The 17037-nt window shown below is 42.9% G+C and overlaps 1 protein-coding gene across 1 annotated transcript in view; it reads right to left on the minus strand.

Moving 5' to 3' along the window:
• LOC126101222 (odorant receptor Or2-like) overlaps nt 1-17037 on the minus strand; it is a 58380-nt gene that overhangs the window by 16535 nt on the left and 24808 nt on the right. The window contains exon 3 of the mRNA XM_049911913.1: nt 5399-5500. Coding sequence (XP_049767870.1) covers nt 5399-5500 — 102 coding nt within the window. The remainder of the gene's footprint in view (nt 1-5398; nt 5501-17037) is intronic.

Raw genomic sequence — 17037 nt, forward strand, 5'->3', positions numbered from 1 at the left:
TGGTGTTACGTTTTGTCAAATGACAGCGTGGTTTTAATACCTTCATATAAACATTGTATAGCGCCACATTTCAACTCGTGGGAAAAATTGGAACTATTTTTCCAGTGTAAATCGGTTCGCCATTAGCATATATACCAAGTTCCAGTACCAAACGATACCTAACAGCCCACACAGAGCCTCCGTGAATGGCTAAACTTCAATTGTAGCCATCCGGAATATGAAGAGCATTTGCTTTGTCTCAACCCTGCACATCGCTAAAGAGTGTAGTTATTGTCGCCACGGCCGTAAGTGGGACTAAGCTCAACCCCACGAAAACTCCAACCAGGAGACGGAAGAAACTTTCAGGTAGAGGTTAACGACTTGGCGTCGTCGACAAAATTAAATGCTTAACACCAGTTATACTGGAAAAAACTTGCAGAGGCAACACTCTAAAACTCATCTCATTTCGAGAAACCACGGGAAACATCTTGCCTTGTGACTGGAAGACAATTTGCTATTCTCTTCCCACGAACGACAGATGCACACGTCACTGAGCGTGACATGCGGATACCTGTGAAGGAACAGGAAACTATCCAAAATAACAGTCGTGACCAATAACGTCTGCCATTACGATTATTTTTAGGTTAATGTTGCACTACATCGTGATTTCATTTTCTCTTTAGTCAATATTGTAAACAGTGTCAGTTTTTAAGCTTATTTACAGGACTGTAATTGGTATAATAGTAGCTATAATTATTATCAGGTTATCTTCATTTCGAAAAGTGGGTGCGCACAGCGACTGTCATGTGACTTACAAATTATAGAGTGCAGCAATCAGTGGTCCTTTTTCCAGATTTTATTGCGCAAATCTAGATTTCGGCTAGTAGCTAGCCATTCTCCATGCACTATTTTCTATTCTCAATGCATGTAAGTCCCTGTTGTTCGAGCGTCAGTCACAGTTCTTTGAATACTATAGTATTACTTAGTAAGTACTATAGTAGAACTTAGTTTTAGTTTTAGGCAGTTCACCACCAGCCGCAAGCAAGAGGGTTGCCATGCGCCACCGCCTCCGGCAGGTATCTATGGTCTGAAAATGATCTTATAATAAGATCGAAACCGGTCACTACATTAAAAAAATTATGCGATCAAGACTGCTTCCACTTTATTTATAATAATTATAGATCACTGTTTCCTATAATAAGAACTATGTTCTTTAAAATGCTACCAATAGAAATATCTGCACTTACACTCATTACATACTGTATATACCAAGAAAACTGTTCATGGTATCAGACATGTCACTGACACAAGCGAACATACCTGCGAGACGAGAAGAAAGTTTGTGGTTGAACATCCTGCCTACAACGAAGTCATACGAAATGGTGCACAGTTTCTGATAATCCCACGAAACGAAATCTGGTGTATGTCTTTCATGATATTCACTTAATTGTGTTTGGGATAACTAAGGAACATGTATAATTGAATGATCACACGGAGATTTCAGTAACCTGAAATTCTGGAGCCGTAACGAACACTTTCAACTTAGATTTGAAACATGACGTTTATGTCGTTTTCAGTTGCACTGGAAGTCTATTGACAATAGAACTTGGAAAACAATGCACACTAATTTGTGATCTATGTAAAAGATGTTAACAACGGTAATATTAAAGAGCCAAGACAGATGTTATAACGACCTGCAATCATGCCGAACGTTTTCAGGTTTTGACATGTGCAAAAGCGCAGTTGTATCACTTGATAATAGCCACACGATCGAAATTTCAATAGTGGGTTGTAAAAATAAATAACTACACTCACCGATGACCATGATGTTATTCACAAAATTTTACGCATCTGTGAACATCAGCTACCAGAAATTAATCTATACATTTTGGCAACTGCAATATGATACTACATCAACGGAGAAAAAAAATAAAGAAAACTCGACAAGTATGGATGATACGCGTGCTCTGAGGTGTTGCACCACTGAAAGACATCATTGGCAAAAAAAATTTTCTTTACATTTTCTCCATCCATCACAATATCAACTCAAGCCAGAGAGCTACATAGGGAATCAGACAGACAAACAGCCGAGCACCAGTATTCCAAATGATATGGCACATCCCGGAAGCCATTGCTTCACCTCGCACGAGTGAGAAGTCTGAATTAAGAAGTCTTCATTAAATCTCCGACCGAAGGCTGGCGATTCGCCTTCGTACTCCATGCCTCGCAGAACTGTAACATCTAACTAAATGTAATGCTCCTTCATTACAGCAGAGAGCGCCTATTGGCTTTCACCGGAGTACTGCATGCTTCACGGAACTGTAACACTTAACTCGAAATAATGTAATGGTACTTCATTGCAGCACAGAGCACCAACTAGCCTTCGCCACTGTACTCCATACGTTGCGGAATGGTATCACTTAATTCGATTAAATCTAGCGCTACTTCCTTAGACCACAGATTGTCAATTGGCCTTCACCACTGTATTCCATGCTTAGCGGAATTACAACACGTAACCCGAACAGATCTAACGCTTCTTCACTATGGCACAGAGCACCAGTTGGCCTTCATAACTAGTTTCGTGGAACAGTAGCTCTTAACACTATTTAATGTAACTCTACTTCATTACAGAACAGACCGCCAACAGGCCTTCTCCACCGTACTCCATGATTCGTAGAATTTTAAAACTGAACTCAAGAAAATATAATGCTACTTCATTACGGCATATAGGGCCTGCCGACCTTTTCCAGTGTACCCCATACTTCGCAGAACTGTAACATTTAACTCAAATAACTATGGCGCTACTTCATTTCAGCACAGAACACCAACTGTGCTTTGTCACTGCACACCATGCTTTGCAGAATCATAGCTCGTAACTCTAATAAATGTAATGCTATTTCATTGCAGCATAGGGTGCCAAGTAGCCTTCACCACCCTGCTCCATTCTTAATGGAAGTGTAACACTTAACTCGAATAAAGGAAACGCTACTTCATTACAGCACAGATTGCCAACTGGCCTTCACCATTAGTGGAACTGCAACATTTAGCTCGTATAAATCTTACGCTACTTCATTACAGGACAGAGTGCCAGCCGGCCTACACCACCATACTCCATCCTTGGGTATCCCATAGTTGTAAGAGTCTCCACTCCAGTCGCAGCTCTAGACAATACGTGTTCTGCACAAATTTAATTATGTATATGGATATTTCATCTTTAGGTTTTGAAGAGTGAGTCTGCGATTATCGGAATACGTATATGACATGAATGGCAATACCTCTTGATTACACTGACGCGAGAAGTTTTAAGCATTTACACTGTCAAGCGACCATAAATTGTAGAGCCCACATAAATTTCAACGTGATATCTCTGAGAATGTATGTTTTTAGCATACTGTTATATGTTAGTGAATTATAGAAAGTGGGAAAATCAGAAGAGAAGTGAATAAAAGTGTCTGAGATGTGATATTACAGTAGAATGTTGAAAATCGTATGGATTGATCAGATAAAGGAACAGGAGGTTCTCCATGGGATCGGTGAAGGAAGAAACATGTGGAAAACACAGCAGAAAAAGAGACAGGTTGATGGGACTTGTCTTAAAGCATCAGGGAATAACCTCAATGGTACAATAGGTAACTGTAGAGGCTAAAAACTACTGTGGAAGATAATGTTTCAATATATCCAAGAAATAACAGGAAGTAGAGTTGAATTTTTACTCTTAGGTGAAGATGTTAGCGCAGGAGATGAATTTGTGGCACGGTTAGTGAGAAAAAAGTGTTTTAAGAGAGGGATGGTCAGCCTGAGGAACGACAAAGCTGCCCTACATGGGTTTCGCTTTTACCGATTGAGATACCGAACCAATGAGAGATAAAGTAACATGTATAACGGAATCATTCTAAGGAGAAACTTATAACGCTTTGTTTTCCTGTTTTTGGATGTGTTGAATATCTATTCTGTTACTGTCCAGTATTCTTAGTTTAAAGACACTACTGAAATCAGTAAACATCACTACGACGTTTTGATATATGTGGTGACCAAAAACAGTCACCGAAAAGTGTTGATAATTAATGGTCTGTGCCCTGTGAGTCCACTTGCCCAGACAGGCCGAACCAGGTCTCATTCTAAAGTAAAGAGTGACCATGAAAACATGATACTACTTGACTTCTTTCTGTCTAGACCTATTCACGCTTCTCTGTTTCCTTAGGAGATTGGTGTTCAGCTTCAGAAATGTCCACAACCCTAGCAACTAGGCTCCTTGTACGGTCTGTACCGTTCTAGAGATAACTCTTCAAAAAGACAGTTGTTACAACTGGTAACTGAGCTCTCCATGAAACTTGACCATGCTGACGAATACAATGTTGCCTACACTGGACGTCAATAAGCTTTCCATCACCGTTTCCTAAATATGCTACTAGTCCACTGTACTCAAAATTAGGTTCAAAAAATGGCTCTGAGCACTATGGGACTCAACTGCTGTGGTCAAAGTCCCCTAGAACTTAGAACTACTTAAACCTAACTAACCTAAGCACATCACACACATCCATGCCCGAGGCAGGATTCGAACCTGCGACCGTTGCGGTCGTGCGGTTCCAGACTGTAGCGCTGTAGCGCCTTTAACCGCTCGGCCACTCCGGCCGGCTTCAAAATTAGGGTTTGCGAATTGTATATAATACTTTATCTCTCTAGCTGCTATATGGAGGACCCGGGTTCGACGCTCAGTATTGTCAGGGATTTGTCTCTGGTGGGAGGAGTGGTATGACGTGTGTACTTACCTTCGTCATGCCAACTGAGGGGCTATTTGAATGAGAAGGAGCGGCTTCAAGGCCAAGAAAGCCGTCGACGTCTGGGAGAGAGGTGCGCTGGCCCCATCCCCTCACATCGCATCCGATGTCGCTCCTGCCAGTGGACGATATGGCGGTCGGTCGGTCCAGACTGGGCACTCAGGGCGAGAACGCGGAAGCTTTTACGTAAGCCAAGTCGTGTGGAAGAGTACTTTGGGATACTGTTAAGTAGACGTCTCCAGTCAGTCTCGCTTCATGCAATTATGTTCACATTAGACTACGTGTTTTCGGAAATGGTGTTGAATAACGATTGAAGGATGGTTGGGAGAGTACCCACGTAGTTGAAAAGCAAGGCGCCAGCCGGACGCAGTGTGCACAATTACTCTATGAATCTAAATAAAATTTCACGAAGACTTACAATTACTTTGATACACTAGCAAAGTACAACTTACACAACAAATCTACTTTGTAGCAAAGTATAACTTGCACATTAAGCCTACTTTGTAGCATTGTACATGGTTACGCCCGTAATGAGTCAGAACGCTAACTTTCTCATCTAGTTACACACAGCTTGTACTGACAAACAGAGATGCAAAACTTGAGGTATTCTGTGCCTGTCCTTCTGATCGTAGTTGGCTCACCTGCTCCATAAGGTTGTGCGCCGCCCAGCAGTAGAGGAACACCTGCGCTCCCGGCGTTGGCAGAAAGAGCGCGCATCTGCAGGCGGCGCTGATGTCCTCGGTCTGTGGCGAAAGACGGAAGCAGGCATCAGATACAGCACTTACACAGCAGCCAGATCTTACATAAAAGATATTTTATTCTGTGATCGTATCAAATTGATAGTAATCTTTAAGGAAACTTGAATACGATGAAGGCTGCATGCAACAAATGTCAAATTAGCATGAAATGAAGTAATGCTCGTATATTTAGGGGGAGGGATCAATAAGTAATGAAACACATATATCTTCTGAAAGCGGATTGGCTCTATTGAGTATTGCAATACACTATTTTGGAAAGTTGTGTTAAGTTCCTATGGCGCCAAACTGCTAAGATCATCGGTCCCTAGCCGACCGGAGTGACCGAGCGGTTCTAGGCGCTACAGTCTGGAACCGCGCGACCGCTACGCTCGCAGGTTCGAATACGGCCTCGGGCATGGATGTGTGTGATTTCCTTAGGTTTGTTCTAAGTTCTAGGGGACTGATGACCTCAGATGTTAAGTCCAATAGTGCTCAGATCCATTTCAACCATTTGATTTTTCATCGGTCACTAGGCTTACACACTACTTAATGTAACTTAAACTAACTTACCGTAAGGAGAATACACACACCCATGCCCGAGGGAGGACTCGAAGCCCTGACGGGGGAAGCCGTGCGAACGGTGGCAAGGCACCCTTAGACCGTGAGGCTACCCCGCTTGGGCCGATTATATTATTCCCCACTCTTTTGGCTACAAAGCCCAGTATTTGAATATAATCTCCTTTCAATACGATGGCCTTACGCCATCTTACTGAGAGGGCCTGTATGGCCGCCTGCTATCACTTCGTTTGTTGACGGTGGAGCCAACGTCTTGCAGCATGAATAACCTTTCCATTATCCACGTACTGCTTCCCAGGGAGTGCGTGCTAAATGGGCCAAACGAGTGGAAGTTGGAAGGTGCGACATCAGAGCTGTAGGGTGTATGAGCAAGAACCGTCCAATTAAATTTTGTGAGCTCCGCTTGGGACCTTGAATTACTATGAAGAAGGAGATCGTTTGCTTTCTTGTGGCGACTAAGGCGCTGAAGCCGTTTCTTCAATTTCCTGAGGATAGCACAATAAACTTCAGAGGTCACCATTGCACCACAAGCGAGGACATCACTTCAACCCGTTCAGAGTCCCAGAAGACGGTCGCCATGGCTCAGCGCACCGCTTTGAACTTTTCTTGATAAGAGAGCTAGTGTGGCGCCACTCCATGGATTCCCGTTTCGTTCCCGGTTAGAAGAGATGAAGCCATGATTCATCGCCTGTGATGATGTTCGACAAAATATTTTCACGATCAGTCTCGTAAACCGCAAGCAATTCCGCCGTTGTTCTTCATGGTCTTCTATTAGGCGTCGAGCAACCCCAAGCGATGAGCGAGTCTGTCAGTACTACCAACAGAGACGTGCAGCTGAGCAGCGAGTTGTGTGATTGTGTTCCGTCTATCAGCTGGAATGAGAGTGTCGCACGTTCCAACAGTGCAGGAGTCACATCTGTGTGCGGCCGGCTGGACACGCGGGAGATGTGACAGGTTTGCGTGACTTTGTTGCGATTACGACAGACGCCCCGCCCAACGACTCACCGCGCTTTTGTTCACTGCCAGGTCTCAGTAGACTTCCTGCAAGCGCCTGTGAACATATGCTGTACCCTTTTTTTCCGTGAAACTCAGTGACAGTTCTTTGCTTGGAACGGACCTCCGTTACAGACACCATTTTGAAGGCTACATGTACCGGAACTTCATGAAAGTATAAAGGTTGAAGCGGGAATATTCCATGATGTTCTACAACTAATTGTAAATTTTTAACAGAAACTGGCCAAAAAAAATGTGTTGCATTAGTTTTTGAGGGCCCCTCGTAATGGACTAAAATTTCAGTGTAACTACACAATGTAGGAAAGAGCACGTCATTTCCATTCCTTACATTATAAATGTAGCAATTAGGGCAGGTAGTGACAAATGTGATATTGTTCTAAACCCATTACCCGAAATTACTTTGAGCATTTAATCAGAAATATCTTAGATTTCCTCGCTAGAGGCCCTAACTTTTCGAATCAATATTTGGTATCAGTGATCATAAAGGTGTTATAGCATCATAAAATATGGCTCGAAATAGTGAGGTAGCAAATGATTTTTGACTAGAATGTGTGATAAGAAACGTATTTCAGATTTATTTATGCACACTAAACCGTGTAATGAAACTGTTTGCCAAGAGCGGGGTTCGAAGCCGAGTCTCTTGTTCGCTAAGACAGGTGCGCTAACAGCTCTAACAACTACGCCACCCTGGCACAGTAGTTTTGTACAGCTCCACGGACGACCCTACGTCTCCTGCCTCCTCAATTCGAATTCCCATTCACGTCTCGTTCCATTCGACGCTGCAGTCTGCATACATACATCGTAGGTGTTTGAGAATTGAAAAGGTCACTAGAACCATATAGTTTCATTTTATGACAGCAACTATGCCTGGCCTTCAGCTAGAATGTCGTGTTTCGTTCGACGCTGTTATGCTATTCCAATACAGTTGGAGAGCGTTTGGAATGGCTGTTTGAGTTTAGGGTGAATAGCAGGTGGGCTGAGGTGTGAGTGAGAATTTGGATTCAGGAGATGGGTGTGCTAGGGTAGTCTGTGCGTTTGTGCAAAGATATTGTGAAAGGGCGGCGTTGTGGTTAGCGCATCTGCTTAGTGAGCGGGATATCCGTCTTCGAATCCCAGCTTGGTACACATTTTCATTCCTCGCTTCAATCAGCATATACACGTCATAGGTTTAGAGTTCGGATTCCTTGAGCGGTTAATATGAAACATTCATCACCAGGACTGAAGCACAAATTGACAAAGTTCACGACTACTGTACAAGACATTTTAAGACAAATGTGTCGAGCGATGTCATGAGGGATGGGAAAGACCCACCAAGGCTCGACGGCGACGTTAGAAAGCTGGCCCGAAAGCAAAGAAAAGAAGGTTCACTGCTGTTTTAACGTAGTCAATGCGTCATAAACGAACAAAAAGTGAACGAAACCAAAATTAATGTGAGGAAATCCTTTCATTAAGCGTTCAACGGATTCGAAAGTAAAATTTTATATACCGATATTACAGAAAATCCTAAGAAGTTCTTGTCTCACGTCAAATCTTACTAAACAGTCAAAACCATCTTTTCATACACTCTGTGACAGTAATAGCATCGAAACGGAGGACAATAGAAAGATGGCCGAAGTACTAAACTCATTTTTCCGAAACTATTTTGCCGAGGAATATCACACTATGGTTCCATGTAAAAATGTCACACGAACATCAAGATGATACATATGGAAACAAATGACCACTTCATACAAACTCAATTGAAATCGTTCAACAGAGGAAAGTATACCGAACCTGACAGGATAGATATGCGATTGTAGGCCTATATAGCATCAGAGTATAAAACTGTATGTCGACGGAGGAGCGAACATTCCTAGTGATTGGGAGAAAGCACACGCCATTCACGTTCTTAACAAGGGTCGTCGAAAGGACGCATAAAACTATAGTTACATACGGCTTACGTCAGTGCGTGGTAGAATTTTAGAACGTGTTTTGTACTCGCATGTTACGACATTCTGGAGACTGAAAATCTCCACTGTTGGAATCAACACGGATTCGGCAAACAACGATGTTGTGAAACCCAACTCACTGTGTTCGTCCAGGATACCCAGAAATCAGAATACAGATGCCACGCTCCTTAAGTTTCGGAAGGCGTTCAGTACATCCACTTAATGATCCAAATTCTAGCGGAAATTTGTGGTAAGGTCTAATGGGACCAAATTGCTGAGATCATCGGTTCCTAATCCTACACATCACTTAATCCAACTTAAAATAACCTACGCTATAGATAACTCACACACACCCACGCCCGAGGGAGGACTCGAACCTCCGACGGGGGGGAGCCGCACGGACCGTGACAAGGCGCCGGAGACTATGCGGCTACCCCGCGCGACGATGCTAGCGCACGGAATATCAGACGAGATGTGTGATTCGACTGAAGAGTTTCTAGCAAACAGAACACAATATGCAGTTTTTAAAGGAGAAATAGCTTCAGACGTAAAAATATCCCCAAGGCAGCCTTGTAGGATCATTACTTTACACAATATTTATGTAGGTTACATAGTAGATAACACTCAGTTCCATGACGCTGCTTCTGATGTGTACACACAAATTACAACAGTAGATAATTGTGGCGAAATGGAGGAAAACCAGCAGAGGATTGACACTTGGTACAAAGAGTGGCAATTGACGATGAGCGCAAACAGGTGTATCATGTAAATAGGCAGGACACATTCTTGTACGTCGCACGATTGCAGAACAATCACTACGAACAGCCACATCCATAAAATATCTGAGATATGTGTACGGAGCGATTCCAAGTGGAACGATTATATAGAATAAACTGCAAGTAAGGCAAGCACCAAAAGTAATTAATGTCGTGTGACGAGGGCCTCCCGTGGGGTAGACCGCCCGCCTGATGCTTTCTTTCGATTTGACGCCACTTCGGCGACTTCCGCGTCGATGGGGATGAAATGATGATGATTAGGACAACAGAACACCAAGTCCCTGAGCGGAGAAAATCTCCGACCCAGCCGGGAATCGAACCCGGGCCCTTAGGACTGTCAGTCTGTCGCGCTGACCACGCAGCTACCGGGAGCGGACAGAACCAAACTGAGATTCATTGGAATAATCGTCACGATATATAGTCCATCAAAAAGAGAAGGGCCCGAGTTCGAGTTTCGGTCGGTACGCAGTTTTAATCTGTCAGGAAGTTTCATATCAGCGTAAACTCCGCAGCAGAGTGAAAGTTTCATTCTGGAAACATCCCCCCAGGGCTGTGGCTAAGCCATGTCTCCACAGTATCCTTTCTTCCAGGAGGCCGGCCGGAGTGGCCGAGCGGTTAAAGGCGCTACAGTCTGGAATCGCACGACCGCTACGGTCGCAGGTTCGAATCCTGCCTCGGGCATGGATGTGTGTGATATCCTTAGGTTAGTTAGGTTTAATTAGTTCTAAGTTCTAGGGGACTTATGACCACAGCAGTTGAGTCCCATAGTGCTCAGAGCCATTTGAACCATTTTCTTCCAGGAGTGCTAGTTCTGCAAGGTATGCAGGAATGCCGCTGCGAAGTTTGGAAGGTAGGAGACGAGGTACTGGCGGAATTAAAACTATGAGCACGGGTCGTGAGTCGTGCTTGGCTAGCTTGGTATAGCACTCGCCCACGCAAGGGAAAAGGTCCCGAGTTCGAGTCTCGGTCCGTCACACAGTTTTAATCTGCCAGTAAGTTTCATATCAGAGCACACTCCGCTGCGGAGTGGAAGTTCCATTCTGGAAACAAAGGAGATATTACGGTATATTGATAATTTTTATTTATGGACCGTCTGACAGCAACTGAATAAAACAATTTTAGTACCATACGCGTTTCGCCTTTATTTTCTGCAAGGCATCATCAGTGGCCTGGAATATATATATTTTTTAGCTATGTAATTTACATTTTTGTCACAGTGCCTACAGGTTATAAACAGTTCTGGTAGTTGGTATTTCCTATTAAGTAGTAATGTTTTGAACTGTACTTACAGGTTGCGTGGACAATTTCTTACATATTACACTCCTGTTGCATTTTTGGTGTTGTTCTTCTTATGAATGCCAATTTGCGGTTTTATTCCCACATTCCACAGCACTATGAACTGAACGCTTGTTTCAATGCAATGTTTTCGTTTCTGTTGCCGACTGTCAAATGTTTTTGCCAAAGATCGAATGTTATTGCCAAACTTTCGAGTGTAATTATTGAAGTATGTGTGTTCTGTTCTTGTATGCATTTGTGTGGGTGTGTGTGTATTGGTGTGATATAATTTTTTTGTGCTGTGTGCGTGTGTTTTTGTGTTATGGTGTGCCTTTTTTTGTGACAAAAATGTAAATTAAATAGCTAAAATATGTGCATATTACAGGCCACTGATGTCTTGCAGAAAATAAAGGCGAAACGCGTATGGCACTAAAATTGTATTTTATTCAGTTGCTGTCAGACGGTCCATAAATAAAAATTATCAATACACCGTAATATTACACGCAACTGAGGAAGACAGGACTACAAAAGTTGAAGATAGTACAGCTATGTCAACCATTCCCCGTCAACGTGTACAACAGGTTCAAGAAAATACATCTCAGACTCCATAAGACGATACAGCACATAAAAATCAACAAAACATGCAAAAAGAACGATTTAATTCCAAGTTACATTAATGTAAAGGTTAAAAACAGTTCCACAGTGACTCAAAAGTCGAAATCATTTGCAGAACGATATCGGTTACTACAGGAAATTAAGATGCTCTATTTGAAAAAACAGCACCTAAGCATGATGCTCTATGAGACTAATCTAGAATTGGCAAAAAACGTAGGAAACGCCACAGTTTTCATGGCGCTATTAGAAAAAACTGAACACAACACATACACAGCAATGATACATTTACAAAACAAACATAAAGAGAAGATAATGAAACTAACAGTAAAAAACACGCAAAAATACAGTTACATTTTAAATGTGAAACCACATGAACACCAACACACATTCCATCCACGTTTAGTTAACCTAACAGAGACAGAACTACACGAAAATGAAAATATGCTCTTGGAAAAAGACTTGAAACACTGCACCAATAGTAAAGTGAACAATCAATACATAGAAAATCTCATAGTGAAACTGAACACGTGAAAAACAACAAAATACACTCCTGGAAATTTAAATAAGAACACCGTGAATTCATTGTCCCAGGAAGGGGAAACTTTATTGACACATTCCTGGGGTCAGATACATCACATGATCACACTGACAGAACCACAGGCACATAGACACAGGCAACAGATCATGCACAATGTCGGCACTAGTACAGTGTATATCCACCTTTCGCAGCAATGCAGGCTGCTATTCTCCCATGGGGACGATCGTAGAGATGCTGGATGTAGTCCTGTGGAACGGCTTGCCATGCCATTTCCACCTGGCGCCTCAGTTGGACCAGCGTTCGTGCTGGACGTGCAGACCGCGTGAGACGACGCTTCATCCAGTCCCAAACATGCTCAATGGGGGACAGATCCGGAGATCTTGCTGGCCAGGGTAGTTGACTTACACCTTCTAGAGCACGTTGGGTGGCACGGGATACACGCGGACGTGCATTGTCCTGTTGGAACAGCAAGTTCCCTTGCCGGTCTAGGAATGGTAGAACGATGGGTTCGATGACGGTTTGGATGTACCGTGCACTATTCAGTGTCCCCTCGACGATCACCAGTGGTTTACGGCCAGTGTAGGAGATCGCTCCCCACACCATGACGCCGGGTGTTTGCCCTGTGTGCCTCGGTCGTATGCAGTCCTGCACGGCGCCAAACATGCATACGATCATCATTGGCACCAAGGCAGAAGCGACTCTCATCGCTGAAGACGACACGTCTCCATTCGTCCCTCCATTCACGCCTGTCGCGACACCACTGGAGGCGGGCTGCACGATGTTGGGGCGTGAGCGGAAGACGGCCTAACGGTGTGCGGGACCGTAGCCCAGCTTCATGGAGACGGTTGCGAATGGTCCTCGCCGATACCCCAGGAGCAACAGTGTCCCTAATTTGCTGGGAAGTGGCGGTGCGGTCCCCTACGGCACTGCGTAGGATCCTACGGTCTTGGCGTGCATCCGTGCGTCGCTGCGGTCCGGTCCCAGGTCGACGGGCACGTGCACCTTCCGCCGACCACTGGCGACAACATCGATGTACTGTGGAGACCTCACGCCCCACGTGTTGAGCAATTCGGCGGTACGTCCACCCGGCCTCCCGCATGCCCACTATACGCCCTCGCTCAAAGTCCGTCAATTGCACATACGGTTCACGTCCACGCTGTCGCGGCATGCTACCAGTGTTAAAGACTGCGATGGAGCTCCGTATGCCACGGCAAACTGGCTGACACTGACGGCGGCGGTGCACAAATGCTGCGCAGCTAGCGCCATTCGACGGCCAACACCGCGGTTCCTGGTGTGTCCGCTGTGCCGTGCGTGTGATCATTGCTTGTACAGCCCTCTCGCAGTGTCCGGAGCAAGTATGGTGGGTCTGACACACCGGTGTTAATGTGTTCTTTTTTCCATTTCCAGGAGTGTAGTTGTGAAATAAACATAGGACTGACAAGAGAACTAGTAAAATAAGAAATAAAAGGCATAATAAAACAAACACAGCAAACACACAATAAGAACAACCAAACAGGAGCAGCCACTATGAAAATGTTAAAACAAAAGCTAACAAACAATAACTTAATAACAAGAGCAGACAAGGAAATGTAATAGTACTCATGGATTAAGAGCAATACATCACAAAAACCAAGGAATACATATACACCAATGTCATACAAAAACTGAAGTCAGATCTAACTACACGATTCCAGGCAAATGTGAAACGAACACTGAAAAACATTGAACACACTCACAGACAAACAGAAATACTACATAACACAGAAAAACCCACAAGCACCAACACTCCGCAATCAACCGAAAGTACATAAAGACGGAATGCCATTGAGAGCTGTTATCAACTTCAAGAAAGCCCCAACATACCACATAGCCAAACACCTCCAAAAGTTAGTTACAAAACACTATAAAGTAGAAAACAACAGAACAGTGATAAACACAAGAAACCTAATAGAAAACATGCAGAACATACAGGTACCACACACAGCATCACTGATTTCATTCGATATAGAAAATATGTATACATCCATCCTTATCACAGAAAGAAAAGAAATCATAGAACAAAATCTCTCATCCCACAGTAACCTCACCGCAGACGCAATAAAAGAAATAACAGATATGCTCAGGCTGACAACTGAACAAAACTACTTTCAGTTTGAGAAAGGATATTATCTACAAAGTGATGGACTGCCCATGGGATCCCCAATATCAGGAACAGTAGCAAATATTTTCATCAGTCACCTAGAAAATCAGATATTTGAAAAGATAACCACTAATGAAAGTTTCAAAATCATATATTGGTACAGATACGTGGATGACATTATTTGTCTGGTAGATGGGCAAAGTGAAAAATAGATGAACTCCATTCAGAAATAAACAAAACTCATCAGAACATAAAATTCACACTTGAAAAAGAAAAAGAAAATCAAATAAATTTTCTTGACATTACAAAGAAAAAAGAAAATGGCAAACATACATTTAACATCTTTAGAAAACCCACAGCCACAGACAATAATACATTTCACATCCAACCACCCACACAGCAAGAAACTTGCAGCACTAAGACACATGTTACATAGATTAAACATAATCCCACTCAGCAAGAGAAATTATGAACAAGAAATGAGTACAATCATACAAATAGCTAGGAGCAACAGGTATGACACACATGTGGTACACAGGCTCAATCAAAAAATAAAAAGACAAATACAAAACAAACAACATTTCCAGAATACAAAACAACTCACAAGCTGAAAACTTACAAACACACTCAAGAAACACACACAATAACAACACCACACAGAAAAGAACCAGATGGTACACCATGACCTACACAAATAAAATAACACACAGAGTTGCAAACATCCTAAAGTTACAGGGTTTCAAAATAACATATAACCCTCGGCAAACCCCCCAATCACACCTAAGCCAGCAAGCTACCAAGAGGGACCAATTCCAACAATCAGGAATATATAAACTTGATTGTCAAAGTTGTGATGCAGTATACATAGGCATGACATGCAGGAATTTTGAAACAAGATACAAAGAACATATCAGATGTTGGAAGAATGAAACAAACCATTCCACATTTGCACAGCATTTAAAACACCATAACCATCATCCTACAAACATGGAACAAGAAATGAAAATAATGAGAATAAGCAATCATGACAAACATTTTATACAAACGCAAGAAAACTTCCACATCCAGAAAGCCATAGCAGAAAACCAACATGTGATAAATGAACAAACACACATCAGCACAGGCTCCCTACTACACTTAATAAAGGAAATGATAACATAAAGAAAAAAAAACTCTTCCCAAGACCATCTGGAGACACACACACACACACACACACACACACACACACACACACACACACTACAGCCCCCCCAAAAAAAAGAAAAACTAAAAATACATATATATATTTATACCACACCAAAATACACACACACAAGCAGAGCCAAAAAAAGAAAAAAGGCACACCATAACACAAACACACATACACATACACACACACACACAGCACAAAAAAAAAATTATATCACACCAATACACACACACACACACACACAAACGCATACAAGAACAGATCACAGATACTTCAATAATTACACTCGAAAGTTTGCCAATAACATTCGATCTTAGGCAAAAACATTTGACAGTCGGCAACAGAGACCAAAACATTGCATTGAAACAAGCGTTCAGTTCATAGTGCTGTGGAATGTGGGAATAAAACCGCAAATTGGCATTCGTAAGAAGAAGAACAACACCAAAAATGCAACAGGAGCGTAATATGTAAGAAATTGTCCACGCAACCTGTAAGTACAGTTCAATACATTACTACTTAATGGGAAATACCAACCACCAGAACTGTTTATAACCTATAGGCACTATGACAAAAATGTAAAATAGCTAAAATATATACATATTCCAGGCCACTGATGATGCCTTGCAGAAAATAAAGGCGAAACGCGTATGGTACTAATATTGTTTTATTCAGTTGCTGTCAGACGGTTCATAAGTAAAAATTATCAATATACCGTAGTATTACACGCAACTGAGGAAGACAGGACTACAAAAAAAAAGACAAAGGAGATAGCTTACAAAGTCCTCCTCGATCAATAGCTAAATATCCTTCATCAATCTGTAAGAGTAATGTAAGGTATCATGTTGTAAGAATTGCTGGGACACTCCGAAAGGAAGGTTCAGCCGCTCAATTGGCAGGGCTTTTCCTATCTTTTGCATCCTCAGGCACCTTTACGTCACGAAGTAGGAGAACTATGTTTGGTAGTGTACCTGTGTACGCGACTGTAATGAATGTGTTTGTACGTAATGCCATGTACGCATTGGAGATGAGAGAAAGGACAGGGTGGAACCCAGTGCCGGCATATAGCCCACTTCTCTAGGAGCACCAAGAGGCCCGTCGAAAATGTTTTCATCCGGCAGACGGATCACCATCAACAGCATCTGCTCAATTCGTGAGACACTGTGGAGAAATTTGGAATTCAATCCAGGACACTGGCGAAAAGACAGGTGATCGGGGAATTTGTGCCACCACCCCTCGACTCCTCTGCCTGAAAGGGAAAGCTGTTAACAGCAGCCGCCGCACCCGGACGGTCATTCATCCAAGCACTGGCCACGCCCGATTGTGTCGAGGAGCGACGTACCCACCTCGGCACAGCCGTCAACATCAATTCGTACCACATAGGATTGATGCATGAAATAGAGGAGATTCTTGGAGGAGCGCCTTCCTTACAGGTTCAGTTAATAAGTATGAAAGTGTTACGGAGATTGTCGGCTAACTGCAATGTCGGAAGTTA

This window comes from Schistocerca cancellata, chromosome 9 (assembly GCF_023864275.1).
Source record: "Schistocerca cancellata isolate TAMUIC-IGC-003103 chromosome 9, iqSchCanc2.1, whole genome shotgun sequence".
In the NCBI taxonomy this organism is placed as follows: domain Eukaryota; kingdom Metazoa; phylum Arthropoda; class Insecta; order Orthoptera; family Acrididae; genus Schistocerca; species Schistocerca cancellata.